Source organism: Schistocerca cancellata, chromosome 2, assembly GCF_023864275.1.
Source record: "Schistocerca cancellata isolate TAMUIC-IGC-003103 chromosome 2, iqSchCanc2.1, whole genome shotgun sequence".
NCBI classification, from domain to species: domain Eukaryota; kingdom Metazoa; phylum Arthropoda; class Insecta; order Orthoptera; family Acrididae; genus Schistocerca; species Schistocerca cancellata.
The window spans coordinates 798,775,335-798,794,687 of record NC_064627.1 but is presented as its reverse complement, the minus strand read 5'-3'; the positions used below and the strand labels follow the sequence as shown (position 1 = coordinate 798,794,687).

The following is a 19,353-nucleotide window of genomic DNA, read 5'->3' as shown; positions in this document are numbered from 1 at the left end:
TACGGATCCCACACTGCTGAGCAGTATTCAAGCAGTGGGTGGACAAGCATACTGTAACCTACTTCCTCTGTTTTCAGATTGCATTTCCTTAGGATTCCTCCAATAAATCTCAGTCTGGCATCTGCTTTACCGACGATCAACTTTGTATGATCATTCCATTTTAAATCACTCCTAATGTGTACTCCCAGATAATTTATGGAATTAACTGCTTCCAGTTGCTGACCTGCTATTTTGTAGCTAAATGGTAAGGGATCTATCATTCTATGTATTAGCAGCACATTACACTTGTCTACATTGAGATTCAGTTGCCATTCCACGCACCATGCATCAATTTGCTGCAGATCCTCCTGCATTTCAGTACAATTTTCCATTGTTACAACCTCTTGATACACCACAGCATCATCTTCAAAAAGCCTCAGTGTACTTCTGATGTCATCCACAAGGTCATTTATGTATATTGTGAATAGCAACGGTCCTATGACATTCCCCTGCAGCACACCTGAAATCACTCTTACTTCGGAAGACTTCTCTCCATTGAGAATGACATGTTGCATTCTGTTATCTAGGAACTCTTCAATCCAATCACACAATTGGTCTGATAGTCCATATGCTCTTAGTTTGTTCATTAAACGACTGTGGGGAACTGTATCGAACGCCTTGTGGAAGTCAAGAAACACGGCATCTACCTGTGAACCCGTGTCTATGGCCCTTGAGTCTTGTGGACGAATAGCGCGAGCTGGGTTTCACACGACCATCTTTTTTGAAACGCATGCTGATTCCTACAGAGTAGATTTCTAGTCTCCAGAAAAGTCATTATACTCTAACATAATACGTGTTCCAAAATTCTACAACTGATCGATGTTAGAGATATAGGTCTATAGTTCTGCACATCTGTTCGACATCCCTTCTTGAAAACAGGGTTGACCTGTGCCCTTTTCCAATCCTTTGGAATGCTGCGCTCTTCTAGAGACCTATGGTACACCGCTGCAAGAAGGGAGGCAAGTTCCTTCGCATACTCCATGTAAAATCGAACTGGTATCCCATCAGGTCCAGTGGCCTTTCCTGTTTTGAGCGATTTTAATTGTTTCTCTATCCCTCTGGTGTCTATTTCGATATCTACCATTTTTTCATCTGTGCGACAATCTAGAGAAGGAACTAGAGTGCAGTCTTCCTCTGTGAAACAGCTTTGGAAAAAGACATTTAGTATTTCGGCCTTTAGTCTGTCATCCTCTGTTTCAGTACCATTTTGGTCACAGAGTGTCTGGACATTTTGTTTTGACATAAGACCAAAATTTCTTAGGATTTTCTGCCAAGTCAGTACATAGAACTTTACTTTTGAATTCATTGAACGCCTCTCGCATAGCCCTCCTCACACTACATTTCGCTTCGCGTAATATTTGTTTGTCTGCAAGGCTTTGGCTATGTTTATGTTTGCTGTGAAGTTCCCTTTGCTTCCGCAGCAGTTTTCTAACTCAGTTGTTGTACCACGGTGGCTCTTTTCCATCTATTACGATCTTGCTTGGCACATACTCATCTAACACATATTGTATGATGGTTTTGAACTTTGTCCACTGATCCTCAGCACTATCTGTACTTGAGACAAAACTTTTGTGTTGAGCTGTCAGGTACTCTGAAATCTGCTTTTTGTCACTTTTGCTAAACAGAAAAATCTTCCTACCTTTTTTAATATTTCTATTTACGGCTGAAATCATCGATGCAGTAACTGCTTTATGATCGCTGATTCCCTTTTCTGCGTTAACTGTTTCAAATAGTTCGGGTCTGTTTGTCACCAGAAGGTCTAATAGGTTATTGCCACGAGTCAGTGTTCCATTTAACTGCTCAAGGTAGTTTTTAGATAAAGCACTTAGAAAAATTTCACTGGATTCTTTGTTCCTGCCACCCCTTATAAACATTTGAGTCTCCCAGTCTATATCCGGCAAATTAAAATCTCCACTACTCAAAATATTTTCCAAATTATCCTTCAGGTGCTCAGCCACAACAGCTGCTGAGCCAGGGGGCCTATAGAGACATCCAATTACCATGTCTGAGCCTGCTTTAACCGTGACCTTCACCCAAATTATTTCACATTTCGGATCTCCGTCAATTTCCTTCGATACTATTGCACTTCTTATCACTATAAACACGCCTCCCCCTTCACTGTCCAGCCTGTCTCTACGGTATACATTCCAATCTGAGTTTAGGATTTCATTAATGTTTGGGTCTGGTTTCAGCCAACTTTCTGTCCCTAGTACTATATAGGCATTGTGACCGTTTATTACAGAGAGCAGTTCTGGGACCTTTCTATAGACGCTCCTGCAGTTTGCTATTAGCACATTAATATTTTTATTCCCTGTTTCATTTTGCCTACTCCTACCTTGCCACGACTCAGGAGATCCTCAATTTTATTTCCAATTCTTCAGTATATTGTTCTTATCAGCAACTTGGATTCATGAGCTGTTAAGCTGATTGTGTTATAATTCTCACACTTGTCAGCTCTTGCAGTCTTGGGAACTGTGGGGATGATATTATTCCAAAAGTCGGATGGTACTTCACCAGGCTCATACATTCACCAGTGTGAATAGCTGTTTTCTTGCCTATTTCCCTCCAGTGATTTTAGAAATTCTGAAGGGATGTTATCTATCCCTTCTGCCTTACTTGATCTTGAGTCTTCCAATGATCTTTTAAATTCTGATTCTAATACTGGATCACCTATCTGTTCCCTTTGTTGTATGTGAGGTCCACCAGTTATGCAAAACACTGTTTTTCTCAGTACCCAAACATGTTTCGGCACCACTGCGCCATAAACAGTGGGTTTTCATTTTTATTTATTCTTTACATTTGAACCCACTGTTGATGGCACAGTGGTGCCGAAACATGTTTGGGTGCTGAGGAAAACGGTGTTTGCATAACTGGCGGATCTCACATCCAACAATTTTAACTGCAAACACAGCCAATACAAGGAGCTGCAAATCAAAATGATGGATATCTGTTCTCTATTGACTTCTTTTTCTTCTTCAATCACCTCAGACAAGTCATACCCCGCACAGAGGCTTTAATGTACTCTTTACATCTATCCACTCTCTCCTCTGCATTTAATAGTGGTATTCCCACTGCACTCTTTATGTTACTACCCTTGCTTTTAGTGTCACCAAAGATTGTTTTGACTTTTCTACATGCTGTGTCAATTCTCCTAATAATCATTTCTTTTTTCAGTTTCTTCACATTTTTCATGCAGCCATTTCCTCTTAGCTTCCCTACACTTCCTATTTATTTCATTCCTAAGAACCTTAAATTTCTGTATTCCTGAATTTTGCTGATCATTTTTGCACTTCCTTCTTTCATCAGTCAATTGAAGTAAGTCAAATTCATTTCATTCAGCACTTTCATAGTCCTCTGCATTGTTTCATACTTATTATGCAGTAGTTTTTGTTTCTTTTGAAGATTCTTTACAGTGACTGCACATCATGGAGGGCCCTTCCCATTAGGAACTGTTCTACTGGGGTCATATCTATCCAGTGCATGGTCAACTATTCTTTCAACCTCGAGCAGTTCCTCTCCAAGCTCTGCCCTGTTCTGAAAGTTTCAAGTTCCTTTCAGATATGACACTACTGCTTCTTTGTCACTTTACTGAAAATATGTACCTTCCTACTTGTTTCATTGTCCTTTGTACTTTGGTAATCACTGTTGACACAACCATGTCATGGTCACTGATACCAGTTTCAGTGTAGGTCTCCTCAAAGAGGTCAGGTCTATTTGTTGTCATTAGATCCAGTATATTTCCATCATGAGTGGCGTTCCAAACTCTCTGTTCTAGATAGTTTTCAGAAAAGGCACTTAGTAATGTTTCACAGGGTGTCTTGTCACAACCACCTCTAACAAAACTGTAATTTTCCCAGTTGATTGTTAGATGATTAAAGTCTACATTGATTTTTAAATTATGATTGGGGAACTTACTTATAAGTGAACTAAGGATTTGTCTAATGTTTTTGCTTACATCAGGAGATAAGTCTGGTGGGCAATAGAAGGATCCAATTACTATTTTATGCTTACCCTGATACCTGAGACTTGGCCAAACAATCTTGCATCCAGCTTCAATTTTCATCTCTTTGAATTTGAGTTTCTTATCTCCTGTGACAGATACACCATCTCCATTTCCTATTAGCCTATCCTTTCAATACACACTTAAAATTTTCCCCAAATATCTCACTGCTGTCAATTTCAGTTTTCAGTCAGTTTTCTGTAGTTAGTATTATGTGAGCTTCACAACTTTTCAGGAGCACTTCAAATTCTGGCTTTTTGTTGTGAATCTTAGGCAGTTAATTACTAGGATTTTAATGCTCTCATCTGTGAGCAGTGCAGCATTCTTTTGCATCTCATTCTTATACCTCTGGGTCTCCTATAGCTGTCGTTCTGGATGGACCATAGACTAATCTACAAAACCCTCATGTGCAATTATACAAAACAAGCTACCCTTCTTTGAACTTTTTCAATGTCCTCCATCATTCATATGTTTTGTGGATCCCACACTGCACAGCAATACTCGTAAGAGGATGGACGAGCATAGTGGAGTCAGTCTTGTTAGTAGAACTGTTGCATTTGCTAAGTGTCCTGCCAATAAATCACAGCCTCTGGTTTGCTTTTCCCACAAAATTGTTTATGTGACCATCCCAATTTAAGTTATTCATAACTGTAATCCTGAAGTATTGGTTGAATTCAAAGGTGTTGGACTTGTGAGATTTATCATGTATCTAAAATTTAGCGGTTTCCTTTTAATATTCATGTGCATGACTTCACACTTGTTATTATTCAGAGTCACTAGCCACTTTTTGCTCTATACAGGCACCTTGTCTAAATCATTTTGTAAATGATTTTGATTATCTGATGACTTTACAAGATGATAAATGACTGGATCACCTGCAAAAAATCTAAGAGGGCTGCTCAGATTGTCTCCTAAATCATTTATACTGGATGGTCAGAAATAGTCTGAAAAGCTTGTAAAGGTGTTGCAGGATAGGTTGTGCTGAGAAGTAACTCTTAAGAAAAAAATCAGTACATTGTGCCATTTTCAAGTTAATTGTCAATAAAGATAGCCAAGCAAGCTGTTGTGCATACCAATTCAAACGTTCTGCCGTATACAATTAGTGTCAGTTGTTCTCATAGTATAGATGACATTGCATGTGACTGCTCAGCCTTTGGCTCAGGGTCAGTGTCCAGTTTTTGTATTGCTCTCTTGTTCGATGTTAGAAAAGCAAATGGAATATACATTTGGTGACACCAGCTCTGGTGGGCCGCTTCAATTAACATTTCCTTAAGGAATACCAGATATTACTTCTGTTTTACTCAATGACTTTCTTTCAGTTACTGTGAACTATGACTTTTTTGACAGAAAATCATGAACCCAGTCACATAATAAGACGGAACTCGGTAGACAAGCAATTTTATTAGATGTTGCTAGTGAGAAACGCTGTCAAAAGCCTTCTGGAAATCTAAAAACATGGAATCAATTCAAGACCCCTATTGATGGCAATCATTACTTCCTGAGAATGAAGAGCTGTTTGTATTACACGAGAATGACATTTTTTGAATATTTGCTGACCACATCTTAATAGATTGTTTCCATGGAGGTAATACATAATTTTTGAACACAGTATATGTTCCAAAATCCTGTGGTGAATTGACATCAGTGATATTGGTCAGTAATTCAGCAAATTACTCCTATTGCCTTTCTTGAGTATTGATGTGACCTGTGGAACTTTCCAGGCTTTAGATATGGATCATTTGACTAGCATCAGTTACATGTAATTGGCAAGTAAGGAGCAATTGTATCAGAATACTCTGAAAGGTTCCTAACGGGTATACTATCTGGACAAGAGACCTTGCCTTTCCTTAGTGATCTAAGATGTTTCGCTACACTAAAAATACCTGTGTCTAAGCTTGTCATGATGGCAGTTGTTCTTCGTTCAAATTGTGGAATATCTACTTCATCTCCTTTGGTCAAGGAATTTCAGAAAACTGAGTTTAGTAACTCTGCTTTGGTAACAGTCATCAGTAACATTACCATTGCTATTGCACAGTGAAGGTACTGATTGTGTTCTCAATTGGTGAACTTTACAATAGACAGAATCTCTCTCTCCGTTTTCTGCCAGATTTTGAGATAGAGTATTTTTGTGAAATCTGTTGAAAGCACCTCACATTGAAGACTGTGCTAAATTTTGAGCTTCCGTGAGACTTTGCCACTCTTGGGATTTTGCAGTCTTTTGAATCTGGCATGCTTTTTTTGTTGCTTCTGCAACAGTGTTCTGACCTGCTTTGTGTGCTATTGGTGATCAGTACCATCCCTCATTAATTTACTTAGTATACATTTGTCAATTTCCATTGATACTATTTCTTTTAATTTAAACCACAGTCGGCCTGAGCTTACATGGTCAAATGGAAGAAGTGGAGATTGCCTCTTAGAAAAGCAGCACCAAATTTTGTCTCCTTCTTTGAATATATATGTTTTGTGTTTATTTTTGGTGGATTGGATGTTATGGTAATCAGTCTTGCTACTAAGACATTGTGGTCACTAATACCTGTATCTCTGATAATGCTCCCTGTTTACTCAGGAGTAGTTTTGCCAAGAGGTCAAGTATGTTTTTGCAATCATTTACACTTTGAATGGGATCCTGGACTAACTGTTCAAACTAATTTTCTGAGAAAGCATCCAGTATGATTTCAGATATTTTGTGCCTGCCACTGACTTTAACCATGTACCTTTGCCGACTTCACTTTCGTTTTCTAAATAGACTTACCCAGGTATTCTTTCATAGAGATTAAAGTATTTCATAGCCCTCAAAAAGGCTGGGCCTTGAAGGAATCATGATAATAAACAAGTGTAATCCAAAAAGGTTAAGTACTTTAACTAATTCCTTTGTCTTCTTTTATAACTCATTAATTTATAAGGCATTCCAACCTGAGATGCTGTAGTTGGTGGTCGTGTGTGCATGAGGTGTGCTTTCTTGTGTGTATGAATGGTGTGTTTCTCTTTTGCTGATGAAGGCTATGGCCAAAATCTTTATGTAAGTGTCTTTTAATTGGGCCTGATAGCGACTTAGTGTGCTTCTTTACAGTATGTAGCAGTCTTTTCGTACGTAGTTGAATTCCTACCTGGAGTCACCGTTATTTAATTTATCTCATAATTTCTGTTAAATTGTAACTTCTAAATGACCACACTAACAAGAATTATCAGATCCAACTATAACTTCATACAGATTAAAAGCAAAAATCATTATGACTTTCTTGTGATTCCTGGTCAGCTATTTATTGTTATCTAATTCTTTCACTTAGTTTATAGTGCACTGTGGAACATAGCTCCTGGAAGCTCAGCATGGCATCTCCTTTTAGAGTTACTCCTTGTTGTCCTGTCTTGCTTAATTATAGCTAATACTTACATTTCATTGATATTCATGTTCTTGTATTATGAAGTTCATGATTCTATGTGCATTTTTAGCAAGGAATATCCAATTTAAAATTTTGTTTAAAATTGTTATTTGAAAATAAATTCACAGTGTTCAATATTCTACAGGTTATCTTGGTAGACTAACTTCCAGATTCAGGTACAAGACAGCAATTCGCACAGATAACAGGGTACGCATAATGAATGAGATAGTTTCTGGAATCCAGGTTATCAAGATGTATGCATGGGAGAAGTCATTCACAAGTTTAGTTGCTGCTGCACGAAAGTGAGTATCATTATTTTTACAATGTTCCTTGTATCACCTTAAAATGTAAGCTGTAAGAGGAATATTACTGAAACTTAGTGTATATTACGAGCATATACTCTGTGTCTTTGTGCGTGACAGGGTTGGGGGTGGGTGGAGCACCCATATTCAGGAGGGCAACAGTTTAAATCCCCACTCAATGATCTAAATTTAGAGTCCTGTTGTTCCCAGAAATTGGTTTAATAAAATACTGGAATGATTTCTTTGAAAAGGGCACAGCTGAATGCTGATTTCCTTCCTTATCCTTCCCCAGGGTGAGCTGATGTTCCATTGTTAATAATCTCATTGTTGATGGGACATTAAATCTTCATCTTCTTTCCTTATACCTATTCCCCTATCAAGAATATGGACCTTAATCATCTTTCCTTATATACCTTCCCCTATGAAGAATATGGATATCTCATAATTGCTATCTCTGGAGATTTTCCTACGTATTGGCGCCCTTATTCCAGGCACAGTGTAAGAATAATGCCAACATCTGTAAACATGAAAATAATGAAAATAAGTTGCATAAAATTATTTTGCTCCTCTCATATGTGAATATCTGGTAACCCAAAAAATAATGGTATTTACATACATGAAAGATGTTTTCTTCTAAAATTACAAATGGTCATACTGTTATATCTACATACACCAGTCATGTTTGATTGACTGTGTTTCACCAGTGAGTGATGGGGACAGACATTAGGGGGCCAATTTCAGCTCTTGTAAACATAAAATTGGAAGCATTATGGTGTAGTATACCACAAGGTTCTGTTTTGGGCCTTCTGTTGTTTCTGATACATACTCGAATGAATGATATTCCACTTGCATATTTCAGGAGATGCAAATTTTATCATTTCTGCCAATTCTAAAAGCATAGGAATAAACAGTCATACCAAACCTCTTACCAGAAAGACAGGTATTTGAAAATATCAGTAAATTATTAAAGGCACATGGATTATTATTAAATTTGGAAAAGGCATAAAACATACAATTGACTACTTCTCTTACAACTCCTCAAGCTATAAAAAAGTATACTCAAACAGTGAAATACAAGAAATAGAAACTTCAGTTTTGAGAATGACAGCTAGATAACAACCTCAGTTGGAAAATCCACAACCTAGAATTAATTAAGCAAATTAGTGCAGCTACATTTGAAGTATACTTGACTTGTGTTGTAGGTGATTTAAAAAATCAAGCTATTCCACTTATTTGCAGGTACAAATGAATCAGTGAACCAATTTTTTGTAAATTACAATTTTCAGGGATAGTGTTTCAGAATACAGAAGCACTTTCTAAGGCTTATCTCTGGAGATAGTTCTAGAACATTTTTCAGATATGTCTCAGAACTTGGTAATTTGATACCTGCTAAATATTTTTCCTTTTCACAAAATAAAGTGAAAGATGTGAATAAATATTTAAAAAAGCCTCATGATTCACTGCCAAGAGCTGCTAATAAATACTTTTTTATTACAGTCAGTTTCAGTCCTCAAATCATCATCAGGTATCCTGTATACCAGTGGAAAGAACAAAGGAAATATATTTAACTATACACACACACAAGAACTCCCAGAATAAGGTGTTACATACTCACTTATAAAGTAATAAGACTGACAGTGTTCATACATATAAAAATACTTAAAGACAAGACATTTCTGCAGTTTTAGCAGCCTCATCAAGAAGTAAAATATATTACATTGTTAATAGTAAAATGTACGAAGCACTGTTAATCATTTTTCAATATACTAAGTCTGGTTCTAAGTTTCACTTGGAGGCACTCTACATACTACTGATAATACAGGTGATAAATTAATGTTTACAAGTCAACCAAAGAGGATAAGTGTGTCGGCATACATCAGTGTTTGCCCTATGAGTACAGTGATTAATACCTTTATGATTATACATATTGCATATCATATGTTACTGTGATCATTTGTGACAATCATGTATAAAAACTTAATGATCTATTAATTGTAATCATCAGCATATGATATGTATTGCCACAGCATTATACTGTCAGTAATGAAGTGCAAATGTATAGTGATATGTATATGCATTTTAGTCTATGTGAAATAATTTATACCTTACATTTGTATGCATATAGTTTCTGTTTTATGCCAATCTTTGAAGGCAATAGATGGCACAAATTCTGGGTATTCATGCTTTATTAAATCATAATTAATTATATTGAAAATAAAACTGTCACAATTGCAAAGTTATTTTTATTTTAAAAAGACTTGTTAAGCCGTAGTTAGGCATCATCAGATTATCTAAAAGGAAAAAAAGGATGCTAATTAAATAACTATCCTATAAACATTGTAAGTCATGGTTCTAAGCTGCACTGATAATTTAATTAAAACTGTCAACTACACTCATGTAAAACTGTCAAATGAAGTTCACTGTGCCAGCTACCAAAGCTCTATGTCAACCACATACACATAAAATCATGTGGATGAAAATCCAGTCTTCAGAATAACTAAAAAGAACTGAATTTCAGAAATCAAGCCATAGCCACAATGGAAACGAGGTCAGACAAACTGTTGAAGGAAACCAATGAAAAATTACAAATACCTTTGAACTGTTATAGAAACACAGAGACATGCATAAATCAAACTGGCCTGGATGCCAAACAGCTGGATGGTCTAATTGGCATTGGCAGTAGAATTACTGAATGGCAGATGGCTGCATATAGCCATGCTAATATATCAAAAGCACAACAGATGGCACTTGTATCTTAAGTTATGGACAAGGCTAATATGGAACTGATGACCTACACTTGATAAGAGGAATTAAATTACATTAAAATGCAATGAAAATTAAAATTATGGAGCGGGTAACATGGGCTATCCAAATCATGTGCAATACTATGCGGTTTACTGTGCATACTAGGTAAACAGTATTGTGGTAAATGTTGGTATTTTATTAAAAATTAGCCAGCAAGTTCAACATGGATAAAGCATAGAAAAGCAGCATCCATGAACAATTGAATAAGCAAACCAACTGTAAAATTGCAATAAAACTTTTACAAATCTAAAAAATTACATATGTGTGTGTGAGGGACAGAATGCTATGACACTGCTCTATTAAATGCATGCTCAAAAACCAAACAATTATTGTGAATGTTCATACAGGGCAATAAAAATGTTAACATTTGATTGCCTACGTGGTGGTCATGGGATTAAAATACACTGTACACCATACAAAAAGCCAATAAACAGAAGGTCCAGAACCAGTGGCACACAACAAATAGGTCTTGAGTTAGACTACAAGAAGACTATGATAAAACAACTTAATGGAATAAAAACACTAAGTCAATGGAGGGACCTTGTGACAGGTATCATTAAATCATAACATGTCTGATTCTTGATAACATACTGATAATTAAGTAGAGTACCACTATGTTTACTTTAGTATATAGCAACTTTCATCTCTTCTAATAAGTTCAGCTTTCATCCACTTTTGCCCCAATGGAGTGTTTTTAAATTGCTTAGCGTCAGTGGCTGGTGGTCACTATCCTTTAATGCTCTGTGGATGCTGAGTGGTGTCCACTCTGCCTTTTTCTGTTCAGTAAATGTCACAAAATCTAATGTTTTATCTATCTATCCTATATATGAAGCATCACATTCACTGAAACTGATGTTGTACACTCCTGATCTAGCAAATTTATCTCCATATAGCTATTCATTGTGGATATAATCATTCTATAGGTTGATTGTTAAAGGAAAATAATGTCTACACGCTGTTTCTTAAAAATGTTTCGCTAACTCGTATTAAAGCTTTCCTATGAAGGGATTCTCATGAAATTACGATTAGCAGTTGGTGAAGCAAGTGGGATGTTGTACTCATTTTGCAAAGGTCTTTTTGTACATAGATTGTCAGTCACCACTGGATTACAACTGTTACGAACAGCAATGTACTTAAAACTAGACAATTCTGCTTGACGTAATGGGATTTCACTAATGCTGTGGACCGTATTCTTGGAAAAAGCATGCTTGTAGCAGAATGAGTTACAGGAGGAGGTGTGTATCAGAGAGTCACTTGTGGTTGGTTTCTGGTAAATGTAAAACCAAATGTAAAGCCATTGTTGAGCTGTACTTGTAAATCCAGGTAGCTGAGTACTTTATTTTCATCCATCATCCATGACCAAATTTCAGTTTTGCTTGAAACTTATTGAAACCATCCACCAACAACTCATCCTCAGCCACTGGCCCATTAAAATAATAAAAATGTCATATTGTTGACAGATGACTTGCTTAGAACTCCTCATATTTTTACTGAAGTACTCACATTTTAAATGGTTTATGAAGGTGCCAGCAATAAAACCTGCTAGGTAAATGCCAGGCCATCAGTTTGTATATAATGTTGGTTATTGAAAGAAAAATAATTATATGCTCTAAGTCTTTGAGAATAGAAGTAGTTTCACTGGTCTGTTTCAGCATAAGCCAACTGTGTTCTAGAACATTTTTTGATATGAGGGTGATAGTGTCATTGATGAGTGAGTTAGTATACATATTTTTAATATCTAGTGATAGCAAAATGCAATTAGGTAGGAAGACACTATTACTGATAGGATTGAGCAATTCCTTCCTAATGTGAACCAAGAAATTCTCCTAAAAAACATATTTCTGAAGTAGAAGCTTGCATATTTATTTAGATGCAGGTTCTCCCAGGTTACTGATGCCATTGGATATAGGATGTATTCAATAAGCCAATTTGTGTGTGTTGCTCTGGGTACATAATTCAGCATTTGTGGAGCACTTGAAAGCAATTTAAAAGTACTTCATTTGGCCAAAAAGGGAAAAAAGCTGAACTTATTAGAAGAGATAAAAGTTGCTACACACTCATGTGAACATGGTGGTACTCTTCTTAATAATCAATTTGTTGGCAAGAATCAGCCATTTTATGATTCAATGATGCCTATCATAAGGTCCCTTCATTGACACCACCGAGGTGGCGTAGTGGTTAGCACACTGGGCTTACATTCGGAAGGATGACAGTTCGAACATGCTTCCGGCCATTAAGATTTATGTTTTCTGTTATTTCCCTAAATCACTCCAGGCACATGCTGGAATGGTTCCTTTGAAAGGGCATGGCCAATTCCTTCCCCATCCTTGACACAAACCGAGCTGGTGCTCTGTCTCTGATGACTTCGATGTTGATGGGACATTAAACCCAATCTTCCTTCCTTCTTTTTTCCTCCATTGACTTAGCACTATTAGTGCAATAATTTGTTTAATCAATGTTTTTCCATATTATAACCTAAGATCTATTTAGTGTGTACCATTGGCTCTGGAACTTCAATTTATTGTCTTTTTGTATGGTGTACAATGTGTTTTAATCCCATGACCATCATGCAGGTGCTCAAGAGAACTTTTTTATTGCCCTGTATGAACATTAACTATAATTGTGTGGTTTTTGAGCATGCATTTAATAGAGGAGGGTCATAGCATTCTGCTCCTCACACAGACATATGTAATTTTTTTTACATTTTTAAGATTTCTGGGAGTTTATTGCAATTTTACAGTTGGTTTATTTATTTAATTGTTCAAGGATCCTGCTTTTCTATGCTTTATCCTTGTTGTACTTGCTGGTTAACTTTTAATATTATCATTAATTACCACAGTACTATTTACCTAGTATGTGCATTATTACTTGTTCAATAATCTTAAATTTAGGCTGCCCAGCACTTTGGCATCTAGGTCAATATGACGTATGCATGACTCTATGCAGTGATCTGCTTGCTGCTACAATGGTTCAAAGGTATTTGTAATTCTCCATTGGTTTCCTTTATAAGTATGTCAGACCTTGTTTACTTTGCGGCTGTGTGTTGATTTCTGAAATTTTTCCAGCTAGGTTATCACAGTTCTTTTTAGTTATTCTGATGACTGGATTTTCATCCAGATGGTTTTATATATATGTGGTTGGCATAGAGATTTGGTAGCTGGCACAATGACCTTCATTTGACTGTTTTACATGTTTTACATAATTAAATTATTGGTGCAGCTTAGAACCATTACTTATAATGTTTATAAGATAGTTATTTAATTAGCTTCCTTTTTTCCTTTTAGATAATCTGATGATGCGTAATTATAGTGAAACACGTTATTTTTGAATATCAATAACTTTGCAGTTGTGACTGATTTGTTTTCAATATAAACATGAAAATCAGTTGCTGTATCAATCAGCCATCAATGGAGTGAGTGAATACCACTCATAATTAATTAATTAATTGTACTATTATTTCATTCTATTAACTTATCCTAGTTGAAATGCCTGTTTTTTTCAGATGTAGGTACAAACATCTGTCTTGAGCAGAGGCTAGGTTCAAAGTGAAACTAAACCTTTTTCATAATCTAAATTTGATGTTGTTATCTTCGATGTCCTTGACATGGAGTCCTGTGAGATCCTCCTTGTTACTCTGTAGTGTGTTGGTAGCTCCAAGCAGCACCTGTTGTGACTTAAGCTATCCTCATGTAGGACGCAGATGGGAAATCCAACCCCAGGAGACACTGCCACTCACATCACATGGAATGTGCTAGTTGATGGGATTTGTGACTCCAGTACTATCCAGTGGCAGCTGTTGGCTGTGTCTGGCTCGTAAACCACACAGTTTGTTTACGAAAATGAACATACATCAAATATCTACATTAGCTTTGTTAAAACATACATTTTCTCCCTTGTCCATATGCTAGCTATGATATTTTGTCTGTAGTACACATAAATAAAGACTGCAAGATCCATGAATATGTCATTAGGAAAAAAGGAAGTTCCTTGTCCAGTCATTAAGGGCATCAGCTACTAAAACTCCACAAAATTGGACAAACTCGTTTCTGAGGGAGAATGTACTTATATTTACATATCATTGAATATTACAGAAAATATTTCTATTAATTTAATAAGACAGACCCACAGCCTTTTATAAAATGGAGGAAAAAATTGGATACGGGAAGATACATACATTTATTATATTTATTATTAGCATTTATTATACATTTATTACAAAATGGCTCTGATAGCTTAGAGTGCACTAGTTTTCTCTGCTGAGGGAGGATTTGGGCAGATGAAGAAGGTCTGATGATGGTTACAATGACTTCTTTATTGAGGCTTGATTGCAGCCATTAGTGGTTCAGAGAATATGACAGTGTCTCCCTGGAGGTGACAGCCACTGGCTGCTGACTGTGCATTCCTTTGCTGGGTGACTGGCACTGTGTCACCAGATTCCTGTGTCTCCTGGATGTAGCGAGAGTAACTGGCAGTGGCAGCCAGAGGGGCATCAAGCTGTGTCACACTCCCGGGCTCGGAGGGTAGGTATCTTCTGTTGGAGCCCCAGTGAGGGCAGAGATGTTTGGATGGTGGGAGAGTGTGGGGCTGACCAGGCACACAGAGGCTTAAGTGGCAGGCAGCAATTAGTGTCCCACTTACAGCAGAAGTGCCTGCGTCATCAACACACCACAGAGTAGCACACGCCCGATGTCACATCACTGCCCAGATTTTGACAATGAGGTGCTGGTTTGAGAATTGTTAAATATTGTTTCTCCATACTGATGTCTATTGTTCACCATGATTTGTTCAACCACCTGGTACATGTCAGTGAACCCTGGCTGTCATAATTGGTTCCTTTAGGCTGTGTCATGTGTTGGTGTTTGCAAAGTCATTGACCATACAGCTCCTTCACTGGCTGTGATCAGCATGGTGGTGCCCTGGTTTTGTCACTTGTTGGTTCCAAGACTCATGTACAACTTTATCTTTTACACATTATTTAGTGACTCAGCATCTCTACCAACTACACTATGCTGAACTTCTACGACAAACAACCTTGTATTTTACATTATGATATTCTAAAGGTTTTAACAGCTTTAATGTTATAAACCGATATTTAATTGTAACAATTACCACCAAGAATAATGCATTTTTTATGCATCTTCAATGTGCCATTGCCTTTAAATTGCATACTTCCATAACATGGAACTTATAACATGAAAATAACGAAATGAAAAAATTCTTTAAGAACAAATATTACATTTCCCATCATTTTATTACAACATATTGTACCAATAATTATGTATTTTTGAGAGATTCTCAGTATCAGGTGGTTCTTAGAAACATCATATATTCATAGGGTGTATCCTACCAAATAATGATTTCAACTGAAAATAACAAATACAATATGTCATCACACAAGTTGTGCTTCTTACATAGTAAACATTCTTGCCTTTTGTTCAACCTGTCATGGCACATTGTCAAAATATCACAGACCTCATTTTGTGTTTCACACGAGGCAATAGCTCCTCAACATGAAATAACAGGGAGTGATGTCCTAAAACTACAGCTCACATCAGTGTTAGCTAACTTGTCCCATGTGAGGATGTGCCATTGCCTTAAAATGGCATACTTCCATAACACACAACTTATAACATCTGCTGATGAGCTCCATCAGCTACATACTGCCCAAGGAATAACTCAAACAAATAAGAAAATTCAAAATAAGTGTTTCGACATTTAGAGAATAACTTCTGCCTGAAATAACATCATACTTATACTAATTAATTATCATAAAAATTATATTTAACACAGCTGTGGAAGTGTAAATTCTGGTGTCTGTATAGTTGTGTGTGAGCATATGTGTATTTCAACTAGAGAAAGGGCAAGATCTCAATAGCTAGTGCAAATAATGTTTTGTGTTGTGTGTTTCTCTGTGCCACATATCAGTCAACTACAGGTGCGTTATTTTATGTATAATAAAATTAGATGTAGACATGTTTGCTTATTTATAGATAATGAAGTTACAGAATATTTTGCACCTCTAATTTTATGGAAAAATTCCCAAAGTAAGTTCAGTCAAATTCTATACCTTCACACATGCCATCCCATACTAATGAGCAAGTGTGTTTCTGTTTTCTAACTAATCTAATTCAAATATCAAATATTACAAGAATAATTATTATTTTTAGCTGTACAACAAATACTTGAACATTACTCATGAAAATTCCTGGATGGAACAATACGTGAAATAAAGGATAGGCAGACACTCACCTATAGCAGACTGATGTGTGACACACAGGCACTCATAACAGTAAACAATATTCACACTTACTTTCAAGCTCTTGTTCTTTGTCTAACAAAAGGAAACACACATTAACTTGGACATTCAAATGCCCACTCATGTGACTGCAGTTAGTCTTTAATTGTGCTTGATTTTCCCTGTTATGAATTATTAACCTACTCAGAACATTTCTATGATCCTTGGTTTGCTTTTGAAAGCTACTTGTCTGGGAATTACATCAGGTAAGTATGTACACGTCTTTTTTATACCACTATCCTTTATTATTATCTGTGTTTTTCTTTCAAAGTCAAAGGGCCATTATTCCTCACAGGAGAAACATTAAGTATACCATATGAAACTAGGTTCTACTTTACAGGACTGCCATATCTCACTGTGGTCAGCCATTTATTACAACAAAGAGGACCTCTTGATCTTCCATTGAATATATCACAATCCTCTACTTACTACAGCAAAGGGTTCTATAGGCTTTCTAATGCCAATACTAAAAGGTGTTAGGTAATTTGTTTCTTTTACAGATTTGCATAAAAATGTTTATTTCATATTTTGTATCCAGAGCCAGTGACATTGCCACTGTGGTAACACTGGTTCTCATCAGATCACCAAAATTAAGTGCTATCGGGCTTGACTAGCACTTGGATGGGTCACTGTCTGAGTGTTGAGTGGTTGTGGCAAGTGGAGTGCACTCAGTTCTTTGAGGCCAATTGAGGAGCTGTTTGATTGAGAAGTAGTGGCACCAGTCATGAAAACTGACAATGGCTAGGAGAGTGGCTTGCTGACCACGTGCCCCACCATATTGACGTCCAGTGATGCCGGAAGGCTGAGGATGACACGGCAGCTGGTCAGTACAATTGGGCCTTCAAGGCCTGTGTGGACGGTGTTGTTTTTATTTAGTGTCCAGAAAAATGTTATGCTCCTTTTAGTAGTACAAAACCATAATAAATAACTTGACAGGAAGCTATTTGGACATTGATTCAAATTGGCCACACCTGTAGCCCATTCTTAAATTCATTAGGCATGGCAAAATTGAGAATAAGCATGACTTTTTATGTGGTAGTTAAGCAACCAGCCTCATAAAATTGTACAATGATATTAACATTCAGAAAATTTCAAACAGTACAAATTTGCTTTTGTACAAAACCTTTACCATTTTAATGTTACTACGCAGCAGAAAACAGTACGTACCCTTACCAGATGTCATTGTTTAATAAACCAAACCAAAGAAATCCTGCAATAAAAAGTGAATAAAATCATAAACCAATAACCTGAATCTACAAAAGCGCCAGGTTATTGACACCATCAGTAAATTAGAGCTTGTCTCTCACAGCAAAAGTCTCCCAGAGAATGTGCTTCTTTCTCCAGTATTGTCAATACTAGCATTACTATATCTGGCAGACTCTTCTGTATGAACATTCCAAACTGAAAATTGCTACTCCCCTGTTGCAAGTAATAAAAAATATATATATATATAAAAAAAAAGTGGTTCAAATGGCTCTGAGCACTATGGGACTTAACATCTATGGTCATCAGTCCTCTAGAACTTAGAACTACTTAAACCTAACTAACCTAAGGACATCACACAACACCCAGTCATCACGAGGCAGAGAAAATCCCTGTCCCTGACCCCGCTGGGAATCGAACCCGGGTGTGGGAAGCGAGAACGCTACCGCACGACCACGAGCTTCAGACGCAAGTAAAAAAATACTTCCCTGCACAGAGAGCAAAGATTACTAAGACCACAGTAATTATTACCAATAAATTGGTACTTCCCTGTAACAAGGTATGAAGAGGTATTTCATTGCACAGAATATAAAGAGTACTAAGACCATGGTAATTATTTGTTGACTCTGCACAAGTCTCCACTCCTCCACACTACTTCAATATGTGCCACTGTAGGTGCATACCTTAGAAGGTAAAAGAAATTGGTCCCAAGACCACAATATTAAATAATGTTCCTGCACTCAATGGTCAACATTATTGTGACAGTGTACTCCTTCGCATGTGCATCTTTTCAGCAGTCACCTCTCCTGCCCATTATCTCAAACTATTCCTCCAGGAAAGCAAGCAACAGGCATGTCGCACAGATAGTCTTGTCATGGCCGTGGGACATGGGAGTATGTGTTTGGATGTCTGCATGGTTGTAAACAAATGTGTGTCTATTCCTAGAAAAAGAGCTAGTGCTTGAAAGATAGTGTGAGTGTTGTGTTCTGTTATGTGATTCTGTGATCCATGTACTGATCTGCTGTAGGTGAGTGTTTGCCTTGCCCTTATTTTACATACTGCTCTGTCCAGGAATTTCCATTCTTGTTTTAAAGGTTCAAAATGGTTCAAATGGCTCTGAGCACTATGGGACTTAACATCTGTGGTCATCAGTCCCTTAGAACTTAGAACTACTTAAACCTAACTAACCTAAGAACATCACGCACATCCATACCCGAGGCAGGATTCGAACCTGCGACCATAGCAGTCACTCTGTTCCGAACTGAGCGCCTAGAACCGCTAGACCACCGCGGCCGGCTGTTTTAAAGGAATGATAGGTAGAGATTGGTG

At 37.0% G+C, this 19,353-nt stretch overlaps 1 protein-coding gene across 1 annotated transcript in view; it reads left to right on the top strand.

The window, feature by feature from the left end:
* Positions 1 to 19,353, top strand: part of LOC126162653 (probable multidrug resistance-associated protein lethal(2)03659) — a 316,093-nt gene that overhangs the window by 104,066 nt on the left and 192,674 nt on the right. The window contains exon 7 of the mRNA XM_049919291.1: positions 7,565 to 7,721. Within this exon, the coding sequence (XP_049775248.1) occupies positions 7,565 to 7,721 (157 nt within the window). The remainder of the gene's footprint in view (positions 1 to 7,564; positions 7,722 to 19,353) is intronic.